Here is a 25780-nt window from a genome sequence, read left to right on the forward strand (position 1 = left end):
TATAATATCATTGTAGTGCTGGTCCAAAAACTCTTCAAAGCTAATTGGTGGAATACCATGGGGTAACTTCTTATATTCATTCTCAGATCCACTATCGGAGCTATAGAATGTCGTTTCCAACTTATGTAAAGAAAAATAATGGGCACAAAAATAGGTCCGTCATTTGTGACCAATTTAAATTAGTAAGGCCCATTAACATTACCATCGTAGTATTGTCTACATCAAATTGCCATTCCCAAATCCCATTTAAAACAGTTTCGCCATGAGAGACTCGGTCGACACGCAGATCAACTTTTGATTTGCTCTCATCCGTAGAGTTAGAAGCAAAAGACAGAATTAGAGCATCGAAATGGCGCTGTTGGAAAAATGTCTTCAGGTATGCTTATATTTGCCGTTTATATAAAATACTAGGTTCTCTAGATTTACCTTGCTGACAGAAGTGGCACATACTGATAACAATATGCTTGCAACTACAGTCGTAATTCGCATTTTTGGGATTCGATAAACGTTTCAAATCAAAGTCAATTCGTTATTGCGTCGATAAGGTCTTATATACCTAAGAGCTAGCTGCATGATATAATATTATTAGATCTAGTTTTAGTAGGACGTGTTTATAAAACGGAAATGTGTTATCAAACCATTTCATGTTCTGAGTAACACACGCTAATCTATTGTCGGATCCATCAGCTTTTCCAGATTTCAAATTTCAAATAAAAAAAAAAAAAATTTAGCAATTGTTATAAATTAACATTGAGATAGAAACACATTTAACATTGATGTAAAAACCAAAAGCTTGTATAATTTTTCACTTTTATTAAAAGTTTTATATTCATCTCAATCTGCAACTCCATTCCTTTTAAATATTACGTGTTCGTGCGATTTTTGTATATGATTTTTTTTTTTTTTTTTTTTTTTTGCTAACTTAAAATTTGTTTGACAAAAAGTGTTATGTATAAATTTTACTTAAGATTTGTCGTTCTTTTAAAAAAGTAATAACTTTATATTTAAATTAATTGTAAATTTAAGTGGACGTGTACGTGTGTGTGTCTCTGCGTGTGCAAAATAAAAGTAAGTATTAAAGCAAAATTGTACAAGTTTCTTATGAAACAAGAAACGTATTAGACATTACAGATAAACATAAAGAATTAAGTAAACTGTATATTGTTGTTAATATGCATCAGTAAATAAAAAATTTCTCTTAAGCTGCTGCTTTGATTTGCTGATTATCTATTTATATACATATACAGTATGGTATATCAGCATACATGTATATATAAAATTGCAAGAGATTCCATAAACAAATAGACAGAACGATTGAGGGGATTTTACATAGATGAAACTTTCGCGTAATAATTTAAATTTATATTATTATGATTATTATACAATAAACATGCCACATAATATACTAAGTATGTTATTAAGAGTTTAATGTTTTCATATTTTTTTTTTTTTTTTTTTTTTTAGTTTATGATTAGTATTATTAATGTAATGCATATTTTCACAATATTTGTTGTTTCTTGTTGATGTGGATCTAAGGACACACAGCCCAAGCTGATAAAATATCGATTTCTTTACCAAATTTCATTTTCAATTTACTTGAATTTTTGCTCATTTTTGATTAGATATACAAATGTAAATGTAACTAAATTTAACTAATTTGCAGGAGCATTTTATTTGTATTAATTATACTGCTAATGTAGTGATAGTTTATTTAGTGATTCAGCAACTTATTACAATTATTTCTTTTCGTTTCGCTTTTGTGCTACAAATAGAAAATGTTTAACAGAAAATATACAAAACTCAACCTAAAATTTTGATTTACAAATTAGCTGAATAGTTAAAAACAAAATCTATAAACAATTTTAATAATCATATGTATGTGTATTTTATAACATAAAACATAGATTTATATATATATATATATATATATATATATATATATATATATATATATATATATATATATATATATATATATATATATATATATATAAGATAGAGAGTGACGGTAAGATGAATAGTTGAAGGAGTTGGAGGGGCCAAACTATATAAATAGCAAACTTACATTAACACGAATAGTAATAGTAAGCTAAACAATGCTGCATATGTGTTTATACGTTTAGCTGGATAGCAACTTACTAACATTGCTTGATTGTGTTGGGTTTCTTCGCTTAAGCTTACAAAAAAACTTATCGTATAAATTATATATGTAAATAAATTGTTTTAAGTTAGTTATATACGTCTAGATAATTACATATATATATAAATATATATATATAGATTGGTACGAAAAATTGTTGCGTTCAGTGTCAGTGTATAAATGAAGCTTTCGTTATGCCTTGGCGGTTTCTCATTCTTATTTTCCAGCCCACAAACTAAGGTTTGTTTTGAAACAAAAATTTCGATTAGTTGTTGAAATGATTTCCTTTGAATTTCTAATTTTAAATATTGTTGTTTTGGCTTTCACACGCCTCTCACGCTGTTGCATTGTTTAGCTGCTGCAACTTCACTTTCAGCTCCGCAAATGTTGGCCTTTTCACTGGATTCAAGTCCCACGCCTGACGCATCATCTCGTAAATTTCCGCTGGACAACCTTCGGGTGCTTCCATTTTGTAGCCAACTTCTACATGTTTTACCACGTCCGCCAAGGGCTATAAGAAAAACTCGTAAGTGTTATAAGCAATAGATATTGGTTATATATTCTTACGATTCGGGGATAAGGCACACGGCCAAAGGAATAGATTTCCCACAGAAGTATACCAAAACTCCACATATCCGATTTATTGGAGAAGCGCTAAGGGAATATACAAATTAATAAAAATATTATTATTGAAAAATATAAATAAATATTAAAAACACGAGAACACTAGTTAAACAGTAAAGTTTTTAAATAACGTAGCCCAATAAAATTTTTAAGATTATTCGTTTAGTTGGTTCTGATTCCTTGAGGCCTTAAACTGGATTTTGTTAGCTTTAAAAAACGTACGCCATTTTTGAGTGCCTCGGGAGCTGTCCATTTGATGGGCAGTTTGCCAACATCAAGATTATAGCATTCCTCGCGTGCCAGACCAAAATCGGATACTTTGGCCACACAATCCTCCGAGATAAGAACATTACGTGCAGCCAAATCTCGATGCACAACCTTTTTGGCTTCCAGATACTCCATGCCAGAGGCCGTGTCGCTGCAATTACGAAAGAGCATGAAAATAAACCGTATTAAATAAAACGATGATATGCACATATTTATAAGGGGCTTACAATGCGAAGTTGATTTGATCCTTTTTGGTTATGTGCTGTCGTCCACGAGAACGCAAATAATCAACCAGCGATCCTTTGCTCATGTATTCCGTCACCAAGTACAGATGCTTGCTTGTAAAAACAAGGCCTATAAACTTGACTAAATTCTCGTGCTCCAGCGTTCTGTTAATGAGAAATACAATTGTGTTGCTTCAGCACTTATATTTATAGATATAAATATATATAACTTACGTCATTACTGACGCCTCGGCGAGAAACTTTTGCACAGCGCCCTCATCTTTGAGCATCTTGACAGCGACTTTCTCGTTGCGCAATATTCCTAAGAGGACATCGCCGAACTCGCCTTTGCCAATGCTTTCGCGCAGCTGGAGCTCCGATTCAGGTATGACCCAGCCCTTATCCACAAACTCTTTGGAGTTAATGCAGTACTCTTGCTTTCCCAGTTTGGGCAAACACTTAACCAGCTGCGTGCACAGCCCATCCGCATCGGCCTCATAATGCTGTCGATAGTCAAAGAAAGAAAGTTTAATAATGCTTATGCCTTGAGGCTGGCTTCAGCATCGACTTACCGCGACGAGTTGTCCCAGGTTCTCAAAGTATTCCTCGTCGTCGATAGTTAACTTATTCTCCAGATATTTGACACGATAATGCTCAACCTTGCCCTGAAAGCAAACGCACAGCGTGTAATCGCCGGGAAAATTGGTCGATTCACGAACTAGGAATAGCCCATCCTCGCGTGGCTGGAGCAGATGTTCCGCCTCATCGCGCGTTATGCTGCCATGAAACCAGCTAAGGGAAGAAAGCGGAAACACAGATATGAGAATTGAGAGTGATATAGGAGTAAAAACTGACTTCAACTGGATACTGGAGAGTTGAAAAGGTAAATTCGATTTACAGATATACATACTATATGTTGATAATTTATTATATATATAAATATTTTTCCAATTCAATTTCCAATTTTCCAATACCAATGATAATAATGCATAAATCAGCTCAACTTACGGCATTGCATTCAGTTTGACCTCGCATTTGCGTAGGTGATGCTGCTGCGGTGCGCCCGTAGGCGATAGCGACGCATGATTCATTGCAGTTGTGGAGCCACTTGCCCATTTGTCCATGGTGCCGGCGCCGACGCTGCCGTTTATATCGAAGCTGTGCAGCGACGTGGACATGCCTGTGGTGCTGTTGCCGGTGCTACAGTTGCTGTTGGCGGTGTTGTTGTTGTTAATGCTGTTGCTGGTGGCGCTCCCACTGCCGGCAACTGTTGGCGGCAAGCTGGTGCTGTTGCTGGTCGCGCTGTTGCTGCTGCTCAGGGCTAAGCTTTTTGGCGGCAATACGCCAACCGGCGCTTGTAGCGTCAGCGAGGAGGACATTAGATTATTGCTGGAAGCGCAGTTGGCCAGCATCTGCATATGTTGCTGCTGCTGCTGCTGGGTGACGGCGGCAACAGCTGCTGCCGTTACAGATGCTGCTGCTACTGCCGCCTGTTCGGCCTGGACATGTGTTGCTGCCGCTGCTGCTGCCGTTGCGGGCGCAAACGTTGACAGTATGCTATGTTGCTGCTGTTGCTGCTGTTGTATTGTCGTCGTCTGCTGCTGCTGCTGTTGTGTTTGATTGGGCGATTTTGGCGAATGATTGTTGATTAAATTATGACTATTTAACGCATGCGATGACAGATGCAAAGCTGTTGCGGCTGTTGCTGCTGATGCTGTTTGGTGCTGTAATCGAATGAGAGAAACAAATTTTTGTTTTATCCATGAGTCAGTCAATTCCATTCATTAAATTGATAATGTTTTTATTCCATTTCATTGACTGTATTAATTAATTCATTAAACCTTTACGAGCAATGATTATTATTTTTATTGTTATTATCTATTAGATAAGATAGTTCCGCATGACGCAGGTGTATATCTAATTACGATATAAACTATTATCATTTTCGCTTCATATCCTGCTGAACCTACTGAGCCTAGATAATTGAAAATTGAATGCAATCGTTCACTTAGATTTGCCAAGGGCGTATACTTGATATTACTGGGGATTAGGATGAGCATATATACTTAATGTAAAACACTGCGAAATTCCTGTCTATTCAGCTGAACCAATAGAACATATATTTACATGTTCGTGAAAATTAAAAAAAAAATCATATTCAATTAAAAGCAAGATGACTGTACTTATTGCATTCTGCTAATGCAATTTGATTAGAAACTCAATTTAGTTACATTAAGCAAGCTTTGCACATACCGCATTGTTCTCCCGATGATGATGATGATGGTGCGGTGGTATGCTTGGCGGCATAATGTGTGGCTGGGATTGACTCAGCTGTTGCTGATGCAGCAGCGTTGCTGCCGCACCAACACCGACGCCGACGCCGACCACGCCCAGCGAATTGGGCTGAGGTGCGGGCCGTTTATTGTGCCTCAGCGGAGCGGTTGGCGGCATCTGATGCCCAGTCGCCTGTAGATACCATGGATCGCCGGCAGTGCCGCCGGACGCGGCTGTCGCGGCGGTGGCAGCGATCGATGGCTGCGAGTAGCCGCGATGATGGCCAACTACCGTTGATTGTCCGTTCTGTGTGGCGGTCGCGTGACTGTTCATATCCTCGACCTTGCAGCTGCCAACGTTCGGTTCACCTGTTGGCTTTGTCGCCTGTTCGCCTGCCCCAGCTGCTGCTGCTGTTGCTGCTGGCGCTGCTGCTGCTGTTGGTTGGCGTTGTTTCTTTTGTTTCAATGGGATTTGCTGGTGTTTCCCCTGCTTGATACGAACGGCTATCAGCGCCTCGTCGTTTGCCTTAGCTACGCCTGTCTGTGCTTCCTTTGCTGCTTCGCTTCCCTCTTCGTCTGTAAAAATAAGTGGAAATTTCATTTAGCCAATTGATACAATTTTAGCACTTTTGTGCTAATCTAATCACAACACAGCGCACAGCTCAACTGCCATTGTAAATTTAACTTTGGCACAGACACCATTACACGCAAACGCACACACACAATCGTGCATATACAAGGTATACGCTCATTATATATTCATAAATCATACTAAGTATTCAACTATTCAAGCATTACTCACAAGATTCGCTAATAGGATTTCAAGTTCAAATTCATATTCAAATGCAGCTCACCATGAAGCAAACACATTTTTATTTGCAACCATGTTACGTATGTTAGACAACGCCCTGGTCACCTAGGGAATTACGACAGTGTTCCGAAAACGTCCCAGCCACCATCAAATTATCCAAATATTAATTTAGGTTAATTAACTGTCGTTTTTCTTTTCCCATCTTTATCTTTGTTTGTAAATTAAATTCTTGTGATTGTTATTAAGATCAGTACATTACTGGTTTATACTCAAGATATCCAAGATTTTCCCAAGAATAAGCTTATCTGTGCTGAGAGGCATTTACTCGAAAAACTTGATGATCCAACGATTAACATTAAAATACAATATTTGCATGTATAATTTGAAGTGGTTTGAAAATTGTAGGATTCTAACGACGGATCTATATATAAGTATATAGATTAGTTGTTGCAGTTTTAAGAGTCTAGGTTTTTATTCTCTAAGACAAATATCATATATGAAGTAAATGGCCCAATTGCCCAATCTAAAAATATTATATTTTGATATTTTAGAAAATATATTCTTTTCGCATCGTGATCGAGTACAAAATTATAAATACTGCTAGCTTAATTGATTGATAAGATTGATAGCTTGAGTATATTACAAAAATTGGTCGATTTATTTAATTAATTTCTTAAGTGATTTTAATTTCTATTTAGACACGTGTTTAGCTATAATCTTCTCTTAGAGTGTATAAAATATATCACTAAAGTACCAGTGTTTATCAGTGTCATTTTTAAGACGTATCATATATGTGCTTAGCTAATCCGATGCACGTTTATTTAATCAGGTGAAACAATTTAACCAAACAGTCAGCAACAATTACGCAAAAAGTTGTTGAACTAAAAAGCACACACATGTACATATATACATATAAATGTATTACAAATATACATTTCTTTTTTTTCATCCATTTATTTACACTACAAAACTTAAATTGCTTGTGGAAACGTTACTCGCATATTAAATGAGCGATAATAAAACGCAGTGGCAACGCCCACGCACGCACAGGCAGAGAGAGTGAGAGAGATGAATATGAAATCGAGCGGGAGCGAGACGGCGTTTAAAGAGCGACTGAGAAGGTTGAGGAGATTTTGGCAAATGTAAAAAATTTGCATGTGACATGCATAATTGAAACTTTTACTGCGCAATTTTGGGAGTGACTTTCAGCTACTGTTCACATCCAGCCGAATACCCTGCACTGATAGTGAGTCATATAAAGGGGACTTTCAGTTCCCCAGCTGGGTATGTGACATGCAACAAACAACAATGGGAGCTAGCTGATATTTACAGCCAAAATTAATATTAATTACTAGAGCTGAGAAAAGGAATAAGCCCAATAAAAATAGGTATACTATTTAAAGATAATTTTGTAGTCTTGTCTAGTGTTATATAAACCTATATAGATATAGGCAAAATGCTTCACATTGAATTATACAATCAATCAGCAATTGACCAGGTTGGCAATTCAAATTCTGAAGGCATTCTTCAAATGAACTTCGCCATGAATCCGCAGCGTGACAAAACCCACTCACTTTTAGTTTCTGTCGCAGATCTTACATATTCAAGTTATACTCGCTCACGAAGTAAGTAGAGTATATTGGTTTTGCACGTCCTCAGTTATTTATAAATATATATTCAAAGAATACAGAAAACGAGCATTATGCAGGCAGAAGGAGTAATCGCAGACCCCATAAAGTATATATATATATTCTTGATCAGGATGACGAGCTGAGTCGATATAGCCCTGTCCGTCCGTCCGTATGAGTGCGTCGATCTCAGAAGTTATAAGAGCTAGAGAGCTGAAATTTGGCATGCATACTCGTGAGTACCATACGCAGTACAAATTCATATTTTTTCGATAGCTCGTCTGATAACTTTTTTATCGAGAATAATCGAAAATTTGATTTTGTCTTTTCAGCCTTATTTGAACACTTTTAGACCAAAAGACTTCAGATTTACTGTGTATATACAGTTGATCGATACGAACAATACGATTTTGTCGATCCCACACCCCCTTCGTCCCCAATTTGTAAATAACGCATTTCAAGTACTAGAGACTTGCGCTTTGGAATGAAAGTTTCATTAAGATTGTATGTCTACAAACGAAATTATTCAACAAATAAATTCTCATAATATTGGCCACACTGCAGCGCAGCCCAAGCGCAGTTGCTGCTAACTGCGCAGTCAGCAGAGCGTGTGATTGTACATGCGTGTGGATGTGTGTGTATGCATGTGTGCATAAAATAAGTGCAGAATGAGTAGAATATCAGCTTAGAGGGTTCAGGGTATCTCCTAGTCGAGCAGTCTCGACTAGGGCCTTCTTATTTGTTTTTTAATTGTTGTTCTGTGGATTCATTTGGTTCGCAATTGTGTTTGAAATTAATTGGGTTGGGCATTTTTCTGCTGGCATTGCCTAATTTTCAAAGTTTATGTAAATTTCATTGCGGAAACACTTTTTGCATATTTAATTTCTCGATTCTTCTCACTGCGCGGCGCGAGACAGCAATTTATCGTGAGAGAATCATCTATAGATCACTCTGCTATGCTTCAATTGTGTGAAAGGGAGGTGCTGCAACTCCAATTGCTGTGGTAAAAGCATATCGAATTAGCCAAGCTCAGCTTTGACCTTGCCCAATTCACAATAGCAATACGAATAGCATTTTTAAGCCACATCCGTTGTGCCTGAGACTCATGCCATTTGCAATTATTCACACTTTTGTGTACGATTTATCACTCATTTATTATTACTTTTTGATGTTTTGGAAATTATTTTGAGCATGACTTCCCGAAAATAGAGTTTGTAGTCATCAGTCAGGCAGTCAACGTTATCGCCAGTTTCCTGATCGAAAGTCACGCGAATCGATACACATTTAAAACAAAGTGCAATTACCCTAATGATTGCATTGAGCAAGTGTTTGCTCAAATAAGGCAACATTCCCGAGAAAAAGAGAGATCCGTAATCAACGTTATATTGACATTCAGTATATTTATATAGATGTAGTTTAGATTAACTTTGAATTTGTATTAAAATTATCTTTGTACTTTATATTTTTATTCGTTCATGCCAATATTAATATCAATTCTTAAATTTCACTTCAATTAAACCCCTGACAGTATCAATTATTGATACGAACCCTTCACTCATTCTACTCTGTAGTTAAGGTCTTCAAGAGACACTACAGAATTGCACCATCGAATAGATCTTAACAGAAATATATAAGTGTATCTCGCCATAGTTTTAAATGGTTGTAGAGGATAAATTTATACGTAAAGAAAGTCGGCTAGCCTTGACTGGAATAGACTTTTCTGTACCTTACTGTCACACAGCATTAAAATAAATTGAGGCTTGACCTCCAGAGTCATCTCGGCTGTAGGATCTGAGAGAGTAGCCTGTCGCATTGCCTTTCAATTTCAATTTTAATAATTTTACGTACTTCATTGTCATGCATGAGTCAGACTTGAGCATATGCCATATGGATGCTATATGCATATACATATATCTATATGCTGACGCTACAGAGTTGACGAGCAAACAAAGACGAGTCATTGTGAGCCAGAGCTGAATATAATTACATATTTACGTATATGACACACGCATGATAACTGACTTGTGGGTGGGCGGGGCAAATAGTACAATAACTGTCAACAGAGAGATGACAACACCCGCTAGACCTGACATCATGGGCGTATCTACATTAACATTATAATGTGTGCAGGTTCTCAGTTAGATTCTGACTTTCGCTTTGCACTTGAGTCTTGTGCAAGTGCAATGTCAGTTGAGCTGTGGTTGCTTAAATGCCAATGCGTGCTAGCGATATATTTAATATATCGCATCACTAACTTGGCTGCGCTTCCAGACGCACGCACGCACGATCTGTAAACATAAGCAAAATATCTCTTGCGAAACTTCAAACAAAAAAGTGATTGTCAATAGCAACAAAAACAAAGGGCAATTCCAAAACCAAATAATGTTGTTGTTGTACGCGTGTTTACAATACGTATATAAATAAATTGTGAAAGGGTTGGCTTTAAAAATAAAAGTTAATGATCTGCCGGACATGAGCGCAAAAGCATCCTCATAAACATCAATGATTCATGGACAATTGTTTGTTTTATTTATTTGCATACCCTATAGCTATAAAAATGGGTGACAGGGTATTGATTTTTTAGAGACAGCACTTCTGATATGCATAGCGGTACATCGATAGGTATTTCTAGATAGGCTCATCGACTTCTCCCATGGATTACGATATCTCTTAAACAGCATCATGAAACGTCTATTAGGTGCGTTGTCTAGGGTATCTCTTAGTTGGCACGTCTGCTGTTGGCGTTTCTCTTTTGTCACACACATACTTCACTCAGTAACTCGATGTAGGAAACGTGCTGTGGGTGTGTGTAAAATGCGCAGTATGCCAGCCAATAGACGATTGCTTATATGGCTATATTATCGGTTTAGCTATGGATGAGGTAATTCTCATTAGCTTGCGCAAATTGCCATACGAATAAAGAACTAATTAAGCAAAACTCGAAGCTCACTACGTAAATCAAATGAGGAAGAATGCATTTGCTGTACATAGCAACAACAGACGACGAATCAATGCCATTGCATATTAACAACTGATTTGATCGATTTTCTCCTAATATCGATATTAATAATAATCGTGGCGGTTCGGTAGTGCAACAAAAAAGTTATATAAACACCCTTCCAAATTTTCAAATCGGCTGTAGTCAATCCGTTAAATTATTCGAGTCGAATGCCTTTATTGTACCTAGCTCACCCGTATGCCAGGCGAAAGAAGTCAATAGCAGACAGCTTAAGCTTAAAGAACAAATATCTCTATACCAATAGAGTTTCAGATGTTGAGCACAAAATGGAAAATATCCTTTTCAAGGGCTCATTCCCATTTAGCCAACTGAAACTTTAAACTGTTTCACGGCACTGCCTACTTGGTGTCTGGCTCTGTCTCTGCTCGCCTGACATATGCAATTAGTAATTATATAGGAGCTGATGTACACGAGTATCTCTATGTAGGTAAGTTTGCATGTTGCACATACATATGCATGTATGTATGTAAATTGGCTTCCTTCTTCCTGCTGTCTGCTTGCGGTTTCTGCCTCGGCCCGCATGCATGCAACACATATGCATGCAAATTGTTGGCCAAAAAGGCAGCAGAGCAACGGACCGCTCCCTCTCTCCCCCGACTGCCGTCTTCTCTCTCTATGTGACTGTGGCACGCCATTCATACCATCATCAGCATGTGGCCGCCGCTCGGTCGGTCCATTCCTCTGTTCGTTCCATTCACACCTTTTGTTATGCCTCTCTCATATGACTGACTAAAGTTACTTACTTGTGTTTGTTTCTTTCTTTCTTTCGTTTCGTTATTATTTTTATTTTACACTTTCCAGCTCGAAACTAAACATTATTTTCTGGCTCCCTTACTCCCGCCCATGCTCTCTCCCATCGGTTCCTTCCTTAACTCTGCAGACAATGAGGAAGCAATACAAAAGATTCTCACGTACTTTTTACCTCTACAAGTGAACTGCATATATTTTGCTTTGTTTTTCCTACTCATTCTACTTACTGCCAGCATATACAATTTCGATCCCTTCCAGTTGCTGTTGCGAGTGCCCCTGTGGGGCATTCAGTCAGTTATTTAGCTGTTTCTTCTTCCCTACCAGCTTACGAATTAATTTCGAATTTACTTCGATTAAGGAATTGAGCCTATGAATATTAAAAATTTCCCATTTTTTAAACGAATATTACATACTTATATATAAACTATATTATCTAATCCAATCAGATTGGGGCCTTTTCCTTTGTGAGAAACACATTTCGCATTCCATTCACTTTGAAATATTTTTGCAAAAATCTTCATTTTCTAGCCAAAAAAAAACAACTACATGTTGGTTTATTGCCTCATCGACGAGTCGGTCAGCCCCCTGGATTCGGCAACATCTTGCAATTGGACACTAACTGCTATGGTTTTGTTAAATCCAAAACTCTAAACCCAACATCAATGTCAACCGAAATAAGGCGCTGAATGTGTAGTTGGCTAGTTGTTGGCTTAGCTCTTGTCTGGTTTCGATGTTTGATGATTTACCAAGCGCAACGATGGTAACTTTATATCTTTATATGCAGTACAACACTTGCGACATTGAGCACAGGGCTGTTTTGTTTGGTTTTTTTTTTGGCATGATATAAAGAAACACAGCTGTTACATTGCGCTTTAAGAAATTTTAATGCAAGGCGAAAAACAACAGCACATATATCAGAGAGGGACAACCACACAAACCGCAAACATAATATACGTTTGTTCGTCAGCTGGCTAGGTTCTTGATTAAGTTTCGGCTAAGGCACTAACAGGATCTGTACAATAGCCAGGAATTTGAGCCATGATACGTGTTGCTGAGTTGTCTAAGCCGCATATATAACTCATTATAATAAAATAACAAATAATAATACAAATTATCAACAATTAATTAATTAAACATTTATGAGTTGTTAATGTTAGATTTCATTAACGGGAGCTGTTCCTTCGTTACATCGTTATGTTACGCTATTAACAGCACTATCCGCTGTTAATAGCATAGCTCCTACTCCTGTATATGTTGGCTCTACTCTTAAAGTTCTGCTTGATACTTGCATATTATTTCAAAAAGAAGCTGATATTCCAATTGAATAAAGCATTATGATTTTTCAAAAACAAGCATTTTTAATTATCTACTACAAATAGAGGTCATACGCCTCCACTCCAAACAACAGTTAACAGTCGGTACATAAGCTAACAGAAACCGTTTCTGATAATTATTATTACTGGATAACGATTATCATAGCGTACTAAGCCACATCTTCCACTCGCATTTACTAATCTATTCTCTAAACATCTCTTCTCAAAGAAATGACAGCATCTTATAGTGCACCTTATGTAAACTTATAAATGTTAGTCTTATGTTAAGTAGCTGGTTTATTCTATAGAATAATCTATAGTTACTATACTAACCAAACCAATCATCGGTGCTGATTATCAGCGGCAGGGAACTGCTGTTGCTGTTGTTGTTGTTCTTGCTACTGGTTTTATTATTGTTGTTGCTCCAGTTCCTTGCTGAGGCACGTTCTTTGGTGTTGCTTCTGCTGTTGATTTCAGACTTTGGCTTAGTTGTTGTTGTTGCTGTTGTCGTTGCTGATTGAAATTTGCGCTGTGCATTGCGCAGAAAGTTCAGCAAACGCACATCGATTGGCTGCGCACCTGCGTTAGTTTCTGCTTCTGCGGCTGCTGCAGCCGTGTGGTTGCCTCTGCTAATGCTGTTGCTATTGCTGCTGGATTTGCCAGAGCCAGCGGATGCATATTTGTCACAAAAGTAGAACTCCTTGCGTTTTGGCGGTGCATAAGCGGCACTCAGGCTGCTGCACAGCTGCAGCGGACGGCGGCGCGCCTTGGCAATTAGCTGGCCACCGCTACTGACGGTGGTTGAGGTGGTGCTGCTGTGGGCTTCGCGGTGGCCCAGACTGCTGGCGCTGCGCGTCAAGCTCTGCTTGCACCAATAAACATCCTTGCTGCCAAAGTAATAGTAACGCCTGCGAGTATCCTGCGTGGCTGCCACGCCCCCACCTCGATGATGTCGACTGCAATTGGAGCGCGTGGATTTGGCCTTGGCACTGTGACTGTTGTAGCTCTGGTGGGTAGCGCTGGTGGTTTGGCTGCCGCTGCTTGTCTGCGAGTTGTCGCTGTCGTTGCTCAAACTGTGTCCCTTGGCGGTGGCAACGGCTGCTGCTGTTGCTGCAGCTGCAACAGTTGCCGCTGTGGCGGCGCTCGTTTGCGTAGGCGTGAGATACGAATTGGATTGGATGAAGACGCCATCGCAGGTAATTTTTATAGTTGTCACCATGTTCCACGCGGCATTTCCTTTGCCCCTAGCCACTCACTTTGCACATATACATGTATTCGATATTAATTATTTGTATGTATATGCATGTGTGCTAAATATTATTTAATATATTATTTTTGCATTACAGCCAACGTTAACTAAACTTTTTTGGTGGCGCAACTTGGAATTGTCTAATTGCAAATATGAGAAGTTTTTTATTTTTTCATTTTTTCAAAATATTTATTATTTAATATATTGCTGATTATAAATAGCTTTTGTAGCTCTTCTGCTTTAGGTTTCAACCTTAAAATGTTTATTAACAGCGAAATTCCTTTTTATGTAAATATGATTACATCGTTTTACATTTCGTAGTCCTAATTAAACTACAATTGTTAAATATGTATTATTAACCATTTATCTAAAGCTTTTTGCGTTATATATAACGTTATATACTCTAAATGCCATTGAACTCATCAAAATCATCATCATCATCATTATCGAGATCATTAGCAACAATGGAGAGCGAAGCTTCTATAGAGACAAGCCCAAAAGAGCTCTCAGAGCTGCCCCAGTTGAATCGAGGCTAATGCCTAAGGCAAACAAAGTGCACTGCGAAAATTGTATTTCTTTGTAATAATACTAATTAAACTTGGACTTTTTTCGATTTACAATAGGGGGAACTAAAAAAATCAATGGAGCACCGAGGCAATAAAGGAGCTACAAATAATGATAATACCCGAGACGCCGACAGAGCAGACAACAAAATGCGCAAATTAAAAATATCTGTGGAGAAAATCCAAGCGAGCAAACAAAAAAAGTGAAACAAAAACAGCAGCAGCAGAAATTGTGCTCCATATTTGTCAACACTAGTTGAGATAAAAGGGGAGCAGAATGGGGGAGATTTTTATAGAGCAGTAATAAGAGTAATTGTAAAGTTGATTTTCTTTTTCGGAGGCAGTTTGCTATTTTAACTGTAATTGTACTTCAACAAAAAATGTCTACATGGATATCACATAGAAAAATGTCTATTACATTTTTCTCATTAATAAATGATAGAAATGAAAATAGTTGAAATATCAATGTTCTGTTCTTTTTGCCAAATCTCTTGAATATGGGTTGGGAGGGTCTATTGTTTTAGTGCTCATAAATGTAACAGATGACGATTTTTAATCCAAAATAATCAATCAATTATGGATAGTTGATCGATCAAGCCAAAATAACCAACCGAAGTATTTATAAATTTGTACTGTAATATATATATATAAATATATATATATACTATAACTTCCATCTCTTATTTCATCATACTTGATTTCAATAAGATTTGCATAACTTTAAGATCAAACTAGATTGTAGTGTGGATTCTACTATCATTATAAAATTAATTCACATCTAGAATCAAACTTATTGAACTCTTTAATAGTGGATGTCAGGGCTTATTGTACCCGATCATGCGGCCTCTTGACTAAAGCTCAACTACTTATTGTCTACTTTGGTTTTGTTTGTTTATTTTCTGTTCAATTTTTATGGGATGGGAAACACGAAGCATGAATTGAATAGGAATTTGCGGGAATAAAAACTAAATAAATATATATACATATGTATGTTATATACCTATATATATTTACGTAGAGACGTGTATTTTGGGCGTGGGAATGCAGACAACGCCCATTGTTATAGCTTTTGTTTATATAGTACATACTATATCTTAATCAAGTCAGTCACAAATACGCTGGGAAAGTCTGCAAATAACAAGCAGGTGAAATGTTTACAGTTATGTGCAAATCTCGACACACTCAAAGTGCAGCTAAAAGTGTTATACAGAAAAGAAAAGAAGCTAAATACGAAAAGTTGCATAGTTCACGTTAATTGAGTGTGAATTAATGCATATTTTCATTGTTTGCTCTTTTATTTTTCAACCAGAGAGTTGTTAAAATCAAAGAGGCAGAGTAAGGAAAACGTAAAGCTCATAAGATTCAACTTTTAATATAAGATTATTTTGAATATCAAAATGAAGCCTGCAGACATACTAATCTAGAGGGGCATGAATCTGATTCACAAATAAACGTGAACTAAATGTCAACTCTAGAGTTTTGCTACCAAAGCTAGATTTAATTTCTGTTAGAGAGCTTTTCAACTCTAACATTTTTCAAGAAACTTAAGAACGATTGTCAATCGAGAGGGAATAATTAACTATGGAAATGAGTTGAAACCCAAAAGAATTGAGCACGTGGAAAGCGATTGCTTATCGAGAGACGGGAATTCTCTCTGGACAGGAAATAGACGACATAGAAGAAGTGGAAGAAACAGCCGAAAGAAGAATTTCAAAAAAAAGAAGCTAATTGAAAAAAAAAAAAAAACAACAAAAAAACAAAAAAACGGAAAAGCAACAACAACAGAAATATGAGACAACAAGTTTTTGTTGTCGCCTTACCATAATGTAAAATGAAAAGCGAAATTAAAATAAAAGCAAACTAACAAAAATAGAAAAAGACAAAAACAAACAAAACCTGAACTTGACTAAACAACAAAGTGGGCAATAATATAAAACAATAAGGCCATAAAAACACACACAAAGCAACAAGAAACAGAAAAACAATGGGGATATCCTCAAGCTGACTTCAAATTATTATATTTTATTATTTTTATTTTATTTTTTTTTGCTGATGTTGTTGGATAGCCTGCAGAGCTACCTGTTGCATGAATATGGATACATATGTATATAGTATATACATACGTGTAAATATCTGCAATATGTCTAAGTGAAAGTTGCGTTTTTGTTTATGTATTTCTTCTTACTTTGCTCTTCGTACATTGTACGCGTTGTAGGGCGTTGCAGTTAAGATTAATTAAGTATTGAAAAATGTACAATTAATTTGTTGGCTGACACGCATTAAACATAAACGTGTGGAAAATGTGAAAACTACAGAAAGAAAACCTCATCATGGTAGATATATCATATAAGATAGAAATGAGTTCTGATTCGAATTTATGTAAGAGGCAGAAGGCTCTTCATACTCAATAATTCGATGCATCAATCATCATGAATCCCGAAATCTATTAGAGCCAACGACATGAAGCAGTTTTCAAGCCATCAATACTTTTTTTAGATCAAATAAAATCTTATTTTGAAATTCAGCACGTTTACATATATTAAGTTATTATATTTTCATAAGCATCTTAAAATATAATGAAACAATTTTTGAGTAACTCAGTAAAAATTTTAACTAAATGCAAATGCCCCATAAACAGCACACTATACAAAGAGTGTAGAAGGTAAAAGCAATAAACTAAAAGAAATAATCGAACATTAAAAATGGAGGTGAAAAAATAAAATGAAATGCAATTGGAAAATGAAATGCGCCATTGGCTGTTGGGGCTATGGGTTATTTGTGGGGATCGGTTCCGTTCGAATCGCTTTTTATTCATTAATTATTTTTTTAATTTTTGTTTTAGTCTTTTGCGTCGTGTGCAGTGAATGGCAAATTGCCTAACTAGATAGAAAATATGTGCATAAGAAACTAACAAAAACCAAAACATATAAAATTGACCAAAAAAGTTATAAGACTGCCCGACTTGGAGATACCCTGAGACACGTTATGGTTCTGCTTCTTCTTCTTTATCAACTCAATAGACGTTTCTATACATAGGTCTATATGTATTAATGTATTTGAACTACTGAAGTAAACTAAGTCGAGCTAAAAATTGAATATATTCTATATTAATTTATAAATGTAATAAAATTAATTAAATATGGAAGAACATTTCGATGATTAAAGCAAACATCAAATCTAGCTCTTATTGGGTCAAGCTTTTAATCACTCTTACTACAGCTCGTTAAATACAATTCATGAAAACTAATATACCCCGTTCACACAGAAACAATATGTTTGGAGTATAGCAAATACATTAAAATTGAATTCACGCGTCTGCAGTGATGTTGTTGTTGATGTCTTGTCCACTTTCACTTGGGCAAGAGCAACTCTCTCAGGATGATGACGTTTCATGTGGATTTGCCACATGAAAATTGGCAAGGAGCAAAGCTAAAGAGGGGAGTGAACAAAGAGAGATAGAGAGAGACAGATACTTCGAGAGACGGGAAAACTAGTTACAGTTTAAGGCGAGACGGTGACTAATGCGCCGGAAAATTGAAAATAACTTTTCGCCAACGTTCAACGTTCAACGAGCCTCGGGCCCACGAACATTTTGTCAAATACTCTCTTGGCTCTGATCTCGAGTGCCAGCACGTCGCCAAAATTAGCGTGGAAATCAATTGCGAAAAGCTAATGATTCATGCAATTGGAATTAGCTGTAACTGGGATTAACTATGGAGTAACGGGGGAGATAAACAAATTGCTAATGTATATATGTATAACATGTTTGTTCTTTACATATATAAACATATAAAACAGTGGTTCTTCGTATATAACAGTAGTTCATAAATTTTATATAAGATATTTTTTTACTGAAGAAAAAAGTAATATATCCAAAAGTTTTGCCAAATTTATGGATCCGGCCAAAGACAGAGAGAGATTTATATAATGATCATAAATGACATTGAACAGATGTTAATCAATTTTTCTGCAATATGCAATAGAGATGGAAGATATAATTAAACAACAAATCGAAAGAAATCCTTTTAAACAAAAGCTTATTGCGCCACCAACCAATCTTTGATAAATTTCATCTCAAACACTCAGCAACAACTAAATACATTATATATACACACTATATTGCATATATAATAACAACACGTTTGAGAGTCAAGGGTTTTGCTATTATTATTTTTTATTTTTAGCGATTTTGTAATTTGCATATGGAAAGAGTTTAATCTTCCCTCGGGGCAAACAAATAAATACATAAAATGCCAAAAAATAAAACTTATTTCTGCCTGCATTTAATTAATTATTACAAATTTTTAAAAGATATTTGTTACACAATCATGCTTTGCATTATTAGGCATTTGTACACACTGCCGTTAAGTTTAATTAATTGTTGCTAGTTGCAAAAAAGACAAAGCAATTGCAATTCGATAATTGGCAATAACGAAATTTAAACACGCGACGCGTAGCGAAAACCGTAGCGCATGGGCGAAACGAACCGAGCTCTTCCAACCGATCGGCTTGCTTGCAAGTCGCAGACTGACTTGAGTCTAACAGTGGTGACCGGCATAAACAAGACAAGCCGAAGAGCTGACAGCGCAGCGCTGCGGCTGTTAAGTTGAGTTCAGCTTGACTTGTGCGTGTGCAGCTTAAGAGAGTGCATTGCACTGTTCTGCTAAACCTGTATGCAGTGCTCTCACACTGTATTCATAGAGAGTGTAACAAGTGCAGCTCATGAACATGGGCTGTACATGTACGTGTGTGTGCATAGCCTTAAATGCTCTGGGAATATACGAAAGCGACAGCGTGTTAAGTCGACTTTGCTAGTGTTGTAATTACCAAACAGCACACTTCTATGTTAAGCCTATAAATAACAGTGCAAAAGCCGTTGCAGTGGAGTTAGTCATGAAGAGAATAACAAGTGCAGCTCTCTTGAAAAAGGTATGCTTATGTATGTGTATGCGATTCAAGTTTCATGCGATATACACAAATGGATTGGCTTCTCACATGAGAGAAGTATTTTAATGCATACATATACCCATATCTATTGACTTGCATTTATTGCATGCTATACGAAATTGCTTTAGCTGCGCTCTGTTTAGGCTTAGACTTAAAATTTAATTGCCAAAGCATAATTAACAATAACAAATGTTACTTAATTTTCTGGGAAGCTTTTTTGGGCTTCTGACCATTTTTGTTGGCCGACAAAACAAGCAAGTCGCTTTATTTAGTTTTATTTTATTTTTTTTTTTCAACTTGTGTTAAATGACATTTCCAAAAAATATAAGGCTAAACATTACTTCATGAAATGTTCGCAAGATGGTTTTTAAGTAATTTTTTAATTCCATTAACCTAAATATATTTATTTATCTATATTTATTTATTTTCTTTATCTCTATTTTATTATTCGTTTCCCTGAGTACATTCTAATTGTAATTCCTTCTCTTGCTGTTGCAAATTTAATTTATTTAGTCGTTTGTGTTGTTGTGCTTGTCTTTCTTTTGGGTTCGTTTCACAAGTAATTTGTTCTTGCCATTCCAGTTACATTGAAAGTATAAAAAACAAGTAAGAAAGCTCTAGTCGAGACTACTCGATTACGAGATCCCTGAACCCTTGGAGTAATAGCTATTTCAATAATTTTTCGCGTCTTTCAGCTTACACAAGAAACACGCACACACACACACACACGCACGCACACACAGGCATACATACACACACATACATACACACACACACACACACACACACACACACATACACACACATACACAAACAATTACATGCATATACACACACAAGCATAAACACGCATGGGCGGCAGTGAGCGCTTACTATGAGAACTTAATTGCTTAATAACTTTTTTTGTGGATGTACGATCTTCACTTTCAGATTATGATTATAACATGGATATGCATGTAATTGCCAAAGCACAAGTCTCTAGTACTTGAAATATGCTTTTTACAAAAGTGATGGTGAGGGGGTGAATTTAAGGGTGGGGTAAATTTTAACAAAAACCGAAATTGTATATATTGCATATAAGCATACATTAAAAATTTGGAGACTCTAGCAATAAAAGTGTAGAAGATATATAAAATTATATCTATTATATATAACTGGTTTCAAAATAATTTTTGTTTTGGTCTGAGGGAAAAATAGAAAAATTTTAATTCAAAAGTGAATATTTATCAAAGAAACACTTTTTCTATTTTAACATATTTATTAAGAATTTTCATTTTCATTTTTAACTTAAAGCATAGAATGGAATGAGACATAATAATCTAACAGAAACAGAGACATTGGCTGAGCTTGTATCAGGTTTGGCAAGCCTAATCCCACCTATAATATTCTTTTCCACAAAAACAATATACCCTCAATTCGCTTCTCTCAATGGGTTGAGTGAGGGGTATCATAATCATACAAATTGCAACCATACATAAAAAAACAAATGCGTTGTTTGTTAACTTTGTTATTATTGTTACTGCAGTTCGTGATATTTTGCCAATTTTCGCTACTTTGCATTTTCTTTGTATGTATGAGTATACAGTTAGCACTGATAGGCAAACACACACACATACCTCCGCTCTCCGATGACGATGACCAACTTGAACTGTACTGAGGCTTAGCACTTTGATGTGAATAGAAATTGCATACGAAAATGACGAGAAGACGAAGGGAAATCATTTCTAGATACTGTGAGTGAGAGAGAGTGAGGAATTTGCAATGGAATTCGAAAAAAAAAAGGAACAGCAATATGCTAGACCGTTCAGTCCATATATATTGAGAATAAAAATGTTGCGAATAGTTGTGTATATATAAATAGAGATATATTCTAATAACTAATATATTGTATTTTATATTTTTGCAAATTTATTGCTGGACGTTTTGTCGTGGTATAATTAGTCAGCTTTCAATATATTTGTTAGTCAAGGAACTCGGCCCTAATTTGCTTCATACGTGAATAATAAATCATCAATTTTCATATTTTCCACAGTTTGGCTTTAAACAAGCCAAATTAGGTGTTGGAAAAAGCGCAATCAGCAACACTGATACTCTCGTACAACACACACACACATATCTGGACCAGTGTTGCCAAATCAGCTTTTTTCCCGTCAAATCTGGCTTTTTTGAAAAGCCGATTGCGGGAAAAATTCCAAAACAGCGGGCAGCGGGAATTCTGGATTTTTTAAAAGAATAATTTGCTTTATTTACGCTATTTTATTTATTGAAGAAATTTTCGTATTTTGTATATATAATTCGTATGAAGAATGAAGTTTTCTTCATTGTAGTTAAATTAAAACCAAATAGTTCAGTAATTCAATTTTTAATGAACGAACCAAGCTGTAATAATATGGAACTAACTAGACTAGGATATAATTTATATTTAATTCAGAACAACTTATTGTGAACAACAATATCGAACTTGTTGATTCTATGTAAATGAAACGAAAAGATTAATTTGATAGTGTGTAGTACAAGAATTGATGTGTTTAAGGTTGCCGACAAATTTTCGTATAGTGAAAAATGTTGATTCCTTTTCATGCATATATATTTTTGGAGAACATTGATAGTATTGAACCCCAATATAAGAACATCCACCCAATTCAGTAGGAAACTATTCAAGACGCTATAAAGTTTTGAGTTGAGAAGCGTGTTTTAAGGGTTTGATAGGATATAAGAAATTTAGGAACTTGGCCACTTTTGCGTTTCTTTCTTTGTCAATGCCCAAGTGGGTAACATTTTTCGTCAGATCAATACTGTGATGCTTAACTCAATTTTAAGCATCAGGTCAAACATATATATTATAAAACTTCAAAGATACGGCTTGCGGTGGTTGAAGAAATGATGCCATGATTATAAGTTGTTAAAAAATACATTTAAATATCAGTCAAATCAAAGCAAAAAAAATCAGTTTTTTTCTGATTTTTTTTCACAAAATTTCGGCTTTTTTTTTAAGTATCTTCCCACTAAAAACAGCTTTTTTTGCTCAACAAAAATTGGCAACACTGATGTGGACACACGCGCAGGCAAACAAACAGGCATCAGCTAAAGTGTGCTAAAAATAAGTCTGGGTGCAAATACACGTTAAACACAAACAAAAGTCAAATTCAAAGTAAACAAAGGAAAAAGCGAAAAGCAAAGAAATAATGAAAAGCAAAAACAAAAACAAAAGCGAAAAGCTCAGGTCAAATATGCAGCGAGAGCAAAAGACAAATACATGCAAAAAATGAGCACTGCGAAAATACATACTGAATTAAAAGCACAGCAGCACCAACAATAACATTGCTGCTATTGTTGTTTTTGCTCTGCTGCGTGTCTTTACACATTGCTGTGTGCGGCGATAACGATAACGAGGGCGATAACGACAGGTGCTCCAATGTAATTCCATTGAAACCCACGCGTCATCCGACTGATGATATAAATACATATACATATGTATATGATAAGCGATTACTTGTGCTAAATTATGCAAGCAATGTTAACCACAATTTTGCTGCGAAATTCTCACAGTTACTAACTGAATTACAAGTTTTTTATTTAATAATTTTTATTTTTAACACATATTTATTAATATAAATTATTTATTATATAACACAATCAGAATGTGGACTAATTGGTAACTTACCAACTTCAAATTCCAGAGTATGAGAAGTTCACGCACTTTTGACATTTACATACGCGCACACACACACACGTAGACAGGAGCCTGTCTACAGCGCCCACGCCGTATTGCAATAACCAATGAAAGCTTTGCTACAGCATTAACAAGAGCAGCGGCTGTGTGACGTCAGAGCTACGACGAACACATTTGCCGACTGACCAGCAACAGCAAAAACAACAACAGCACCACAGTTACGCACACATACTACAACGGAAACTACGATGCGCTACGCTTCGGCTATTGCCGTTAATTATTGCTATGTGGTCGTTATTGTAGTTGTATAAAATTTGGTCATTCATGGAGCCGCTTGTTTTGCATGCGTGCATATAGATATATATGAATCTATGTGTGTGTGTGAATGTGAAGCCTCGCTTGCTATTCACAATAAGCCTAAAAGGCAACAGCAACAAAATTGCGCGCCATTGGAGCGCAGAGTTGTAAAACGTGTTTTTGTTTTCCTGCTGCTGTTTTTGTTGTTGAAATTGCGTAGTTTTTTTTTTTTTTTGCTTTTGTTTTGTTTTTTTTTTTTTTTTGCTTTTTGCTTTCGTTTTTGACTGCGTCAAATAAGGCAAAAACAAATAAATTCAGACAAGAGTATGTGTGTATACATCGAGATATACATATTTACTAAAAAGATTTCTCACAACTTATGTATATACATAACAATAGTTGACCTCAGACAACAAACATAAAAAAGCTTGTTTTGATTTTTGATAAAAGCTTTTGTTTAATTTATTACGAAGTTTATCACTCCATTGATAAATAACATACATATGTATGTTTGTGCAAAATTGCAAACATATTTTTACGCAATTTTTAGCTATTACTCAAAAATTTACACTCACACAAAAGCTGCACTCATAAAACATACAAAGTGAGAGAGAGAGAGAGAGAGAGAGAGAGAGAGAAAGAGAGAGAGAGATGACTGCCAAGGCGCGCCCTATGCGTGGAATGCGTGTAGATGGCAGATAGCAAAAAAAAAAACAAAAAAAAAATTGAGAGCATGAATTTGCTTTAGTTCTTATTGGCACAGCAGCCTGGCTGATTGCCTTATCCTTTTTGTGCCAGTGTTCGTCACTTTCACCCACACAAACGCCTTTACGCACACGCACGTAGACAGACAGCACGACGCGCAAAAAGGGCGTTGGGTAGTCCTTACGTCAAAACAACACCATAATATTACACACACAGAAATATACACATACACACTATCATTCTCATTCACATTACATTCACATTTGAAGCCTTACCTGATTCCTATTGCTCTGCTGCGGCGGCTGCTGCTGCTGCGGCTGTTGTCTGGCATTCCTCTACGCCTTTGATGCTGCTGCTGCTGCTCCGCTTCTGTTGTTGCTGCTGACGACGAAGTCGACGCTGCCGACTATCAAGCAGCGATCATACATATGCACATTTTGATTTTGAATATTATAAATTATTTATAAACATTTGCACGTACACACACACGCTGGCACACACTGATATATTTATATATACATATACACATACATATAAATATGGCCCAACTTGCTTCTGTTTTTTGGATGGAATTTTCTACACTTTTTCTGTTACATGCCAGACAACTGCTAGGCTGTTTTATTTTTCGCCGAATGCCCGTGCAGTTGGTTTTACTTCTATTAGTAACACGTTTACACACACAACAATGTTTTAACGCACGGAATGTACTAATTTTACAGCAACAAAAAATTCCATGAAAAATAAAGCAGCCATCTTTGCCCAGTACTAGGATTGTTGATATTATATCGATATCACGAGTGCGATAAGTGCGATATGTGTGAGTTTTTATTTCTCAATTTTGACTGTCTAATTTACATGATCTATCGAATTACTAATTACGCCTTTCCCAGCTATCGATAAGTCATAGCGCTGATGGTCGTGACGTCATGACTGAGGTAAATTGTTCTATTGGGTAAATTTGCATGTAATATTGCCTCCAAGTTGCTCGTTTAATTTAGTAATATACAACATACATATATAAAAATTCGTTCAATTTAATTTTTAATTGTAATGGCAGGTATAGCAAATGTTGATCTTAAATATTTTCAAATTTGCGAATGGCGCCAAAGTTTACTACTTAACAAAAATCTTAAATCACGAGCTGACGTTGTTTATAATTAGGTCTAAGTTAATATGTTCACTTAATAATAAATTTGGCCGCGTGGACTTTTGTTGTCAATATATGTTTAAATAACAAATTTTTCATTGAAAAGCAGTGAGCTGTTAACGAGAGGACTAACATTCCTTGAACATTTTT

The 25780-nt window shown here is 36.1% G+C and overlaps 1 protein-coding gene and 1 long non-coding RNA gene across 9 annotated transcripts; one reads left to right on the top strand and one right to left on the bottom strand.

Annotated features, from left to right (window-relative positions):
- Positions 1–793: 793 nt before the first annotated feature.
- Csk (C-terminal Src kinase) lies at positions 794–25248 on the bottom strand. 7 transcript variants are annotated; one of them, XM_018019350.2, is made up of 10 exons: positions 19184–19400; positions 13383–14304; positions 5509–6104; positions 4264–4979; positions 3828–4047; positions 3490–3758; positions 3259–3420; positions 2987–3182; positions 2708–2794; positions 794–2651 (listed from the first exon to the last, which is right to left on the bottom strand). In XM_018019350.2, exons 2-10 carry the CDS (start codon positions 14266–14268, stop codon positions 2475–2477), a joined length of 3309 nt encoding a protein of 1102 aa, XP_017874839.2. In that variant the 5' UTR covers positions 14269–14304; positions 19184–19400; the 3' UTR covers positions 794–2474. The 7 variants fall into 7 exon arrangements, with proteins under 7 accessions (XP_017874839.2, XP_089318825.1, XP_089318822.1 ...); XM_089462699.1 differs by having other exon boundaries at positions 13383–14359; XM_089462696.1 differs by having other exon boundaries at positions 13383–14438.
- Positions 25160–25778, top strand: LOC149270880 (uncharacterized). 2 transcript variants are annotated; one of them, XR_016268644.1, is made up of 3 exons: positions 25160–25300; positions 25374–25480; positions 25541–25778. It is a non-coding gene; the product is annotated as an uncharacterized LOC149270880 (long non-coding RNA). The 2 variants fall into 2 exon arrangements; XR_016268643.1 differs by lacking the exon at positions 25541–25778 and having other exon boundaries at positions 25374–25507.
- Positions 25779–25780: the final 2 nt, after the last annotated feature.

This window comes from Drosophila arizonae, chromosome 2 (genome assembly GCF_054131065.1).
Source record: "Drosophila arizonae isolate 15081-1271.41 chromosome 2, UAZ_ARI_1.0, whole genome shotgun sequence".
Taxonomy (NCBI): domain Eukaryota; kingdom Metazoa; phylum Arthropoda; class Insecta; order Diptera; family Drosophilidae; genus Drosophila; species Drosophila arizonae.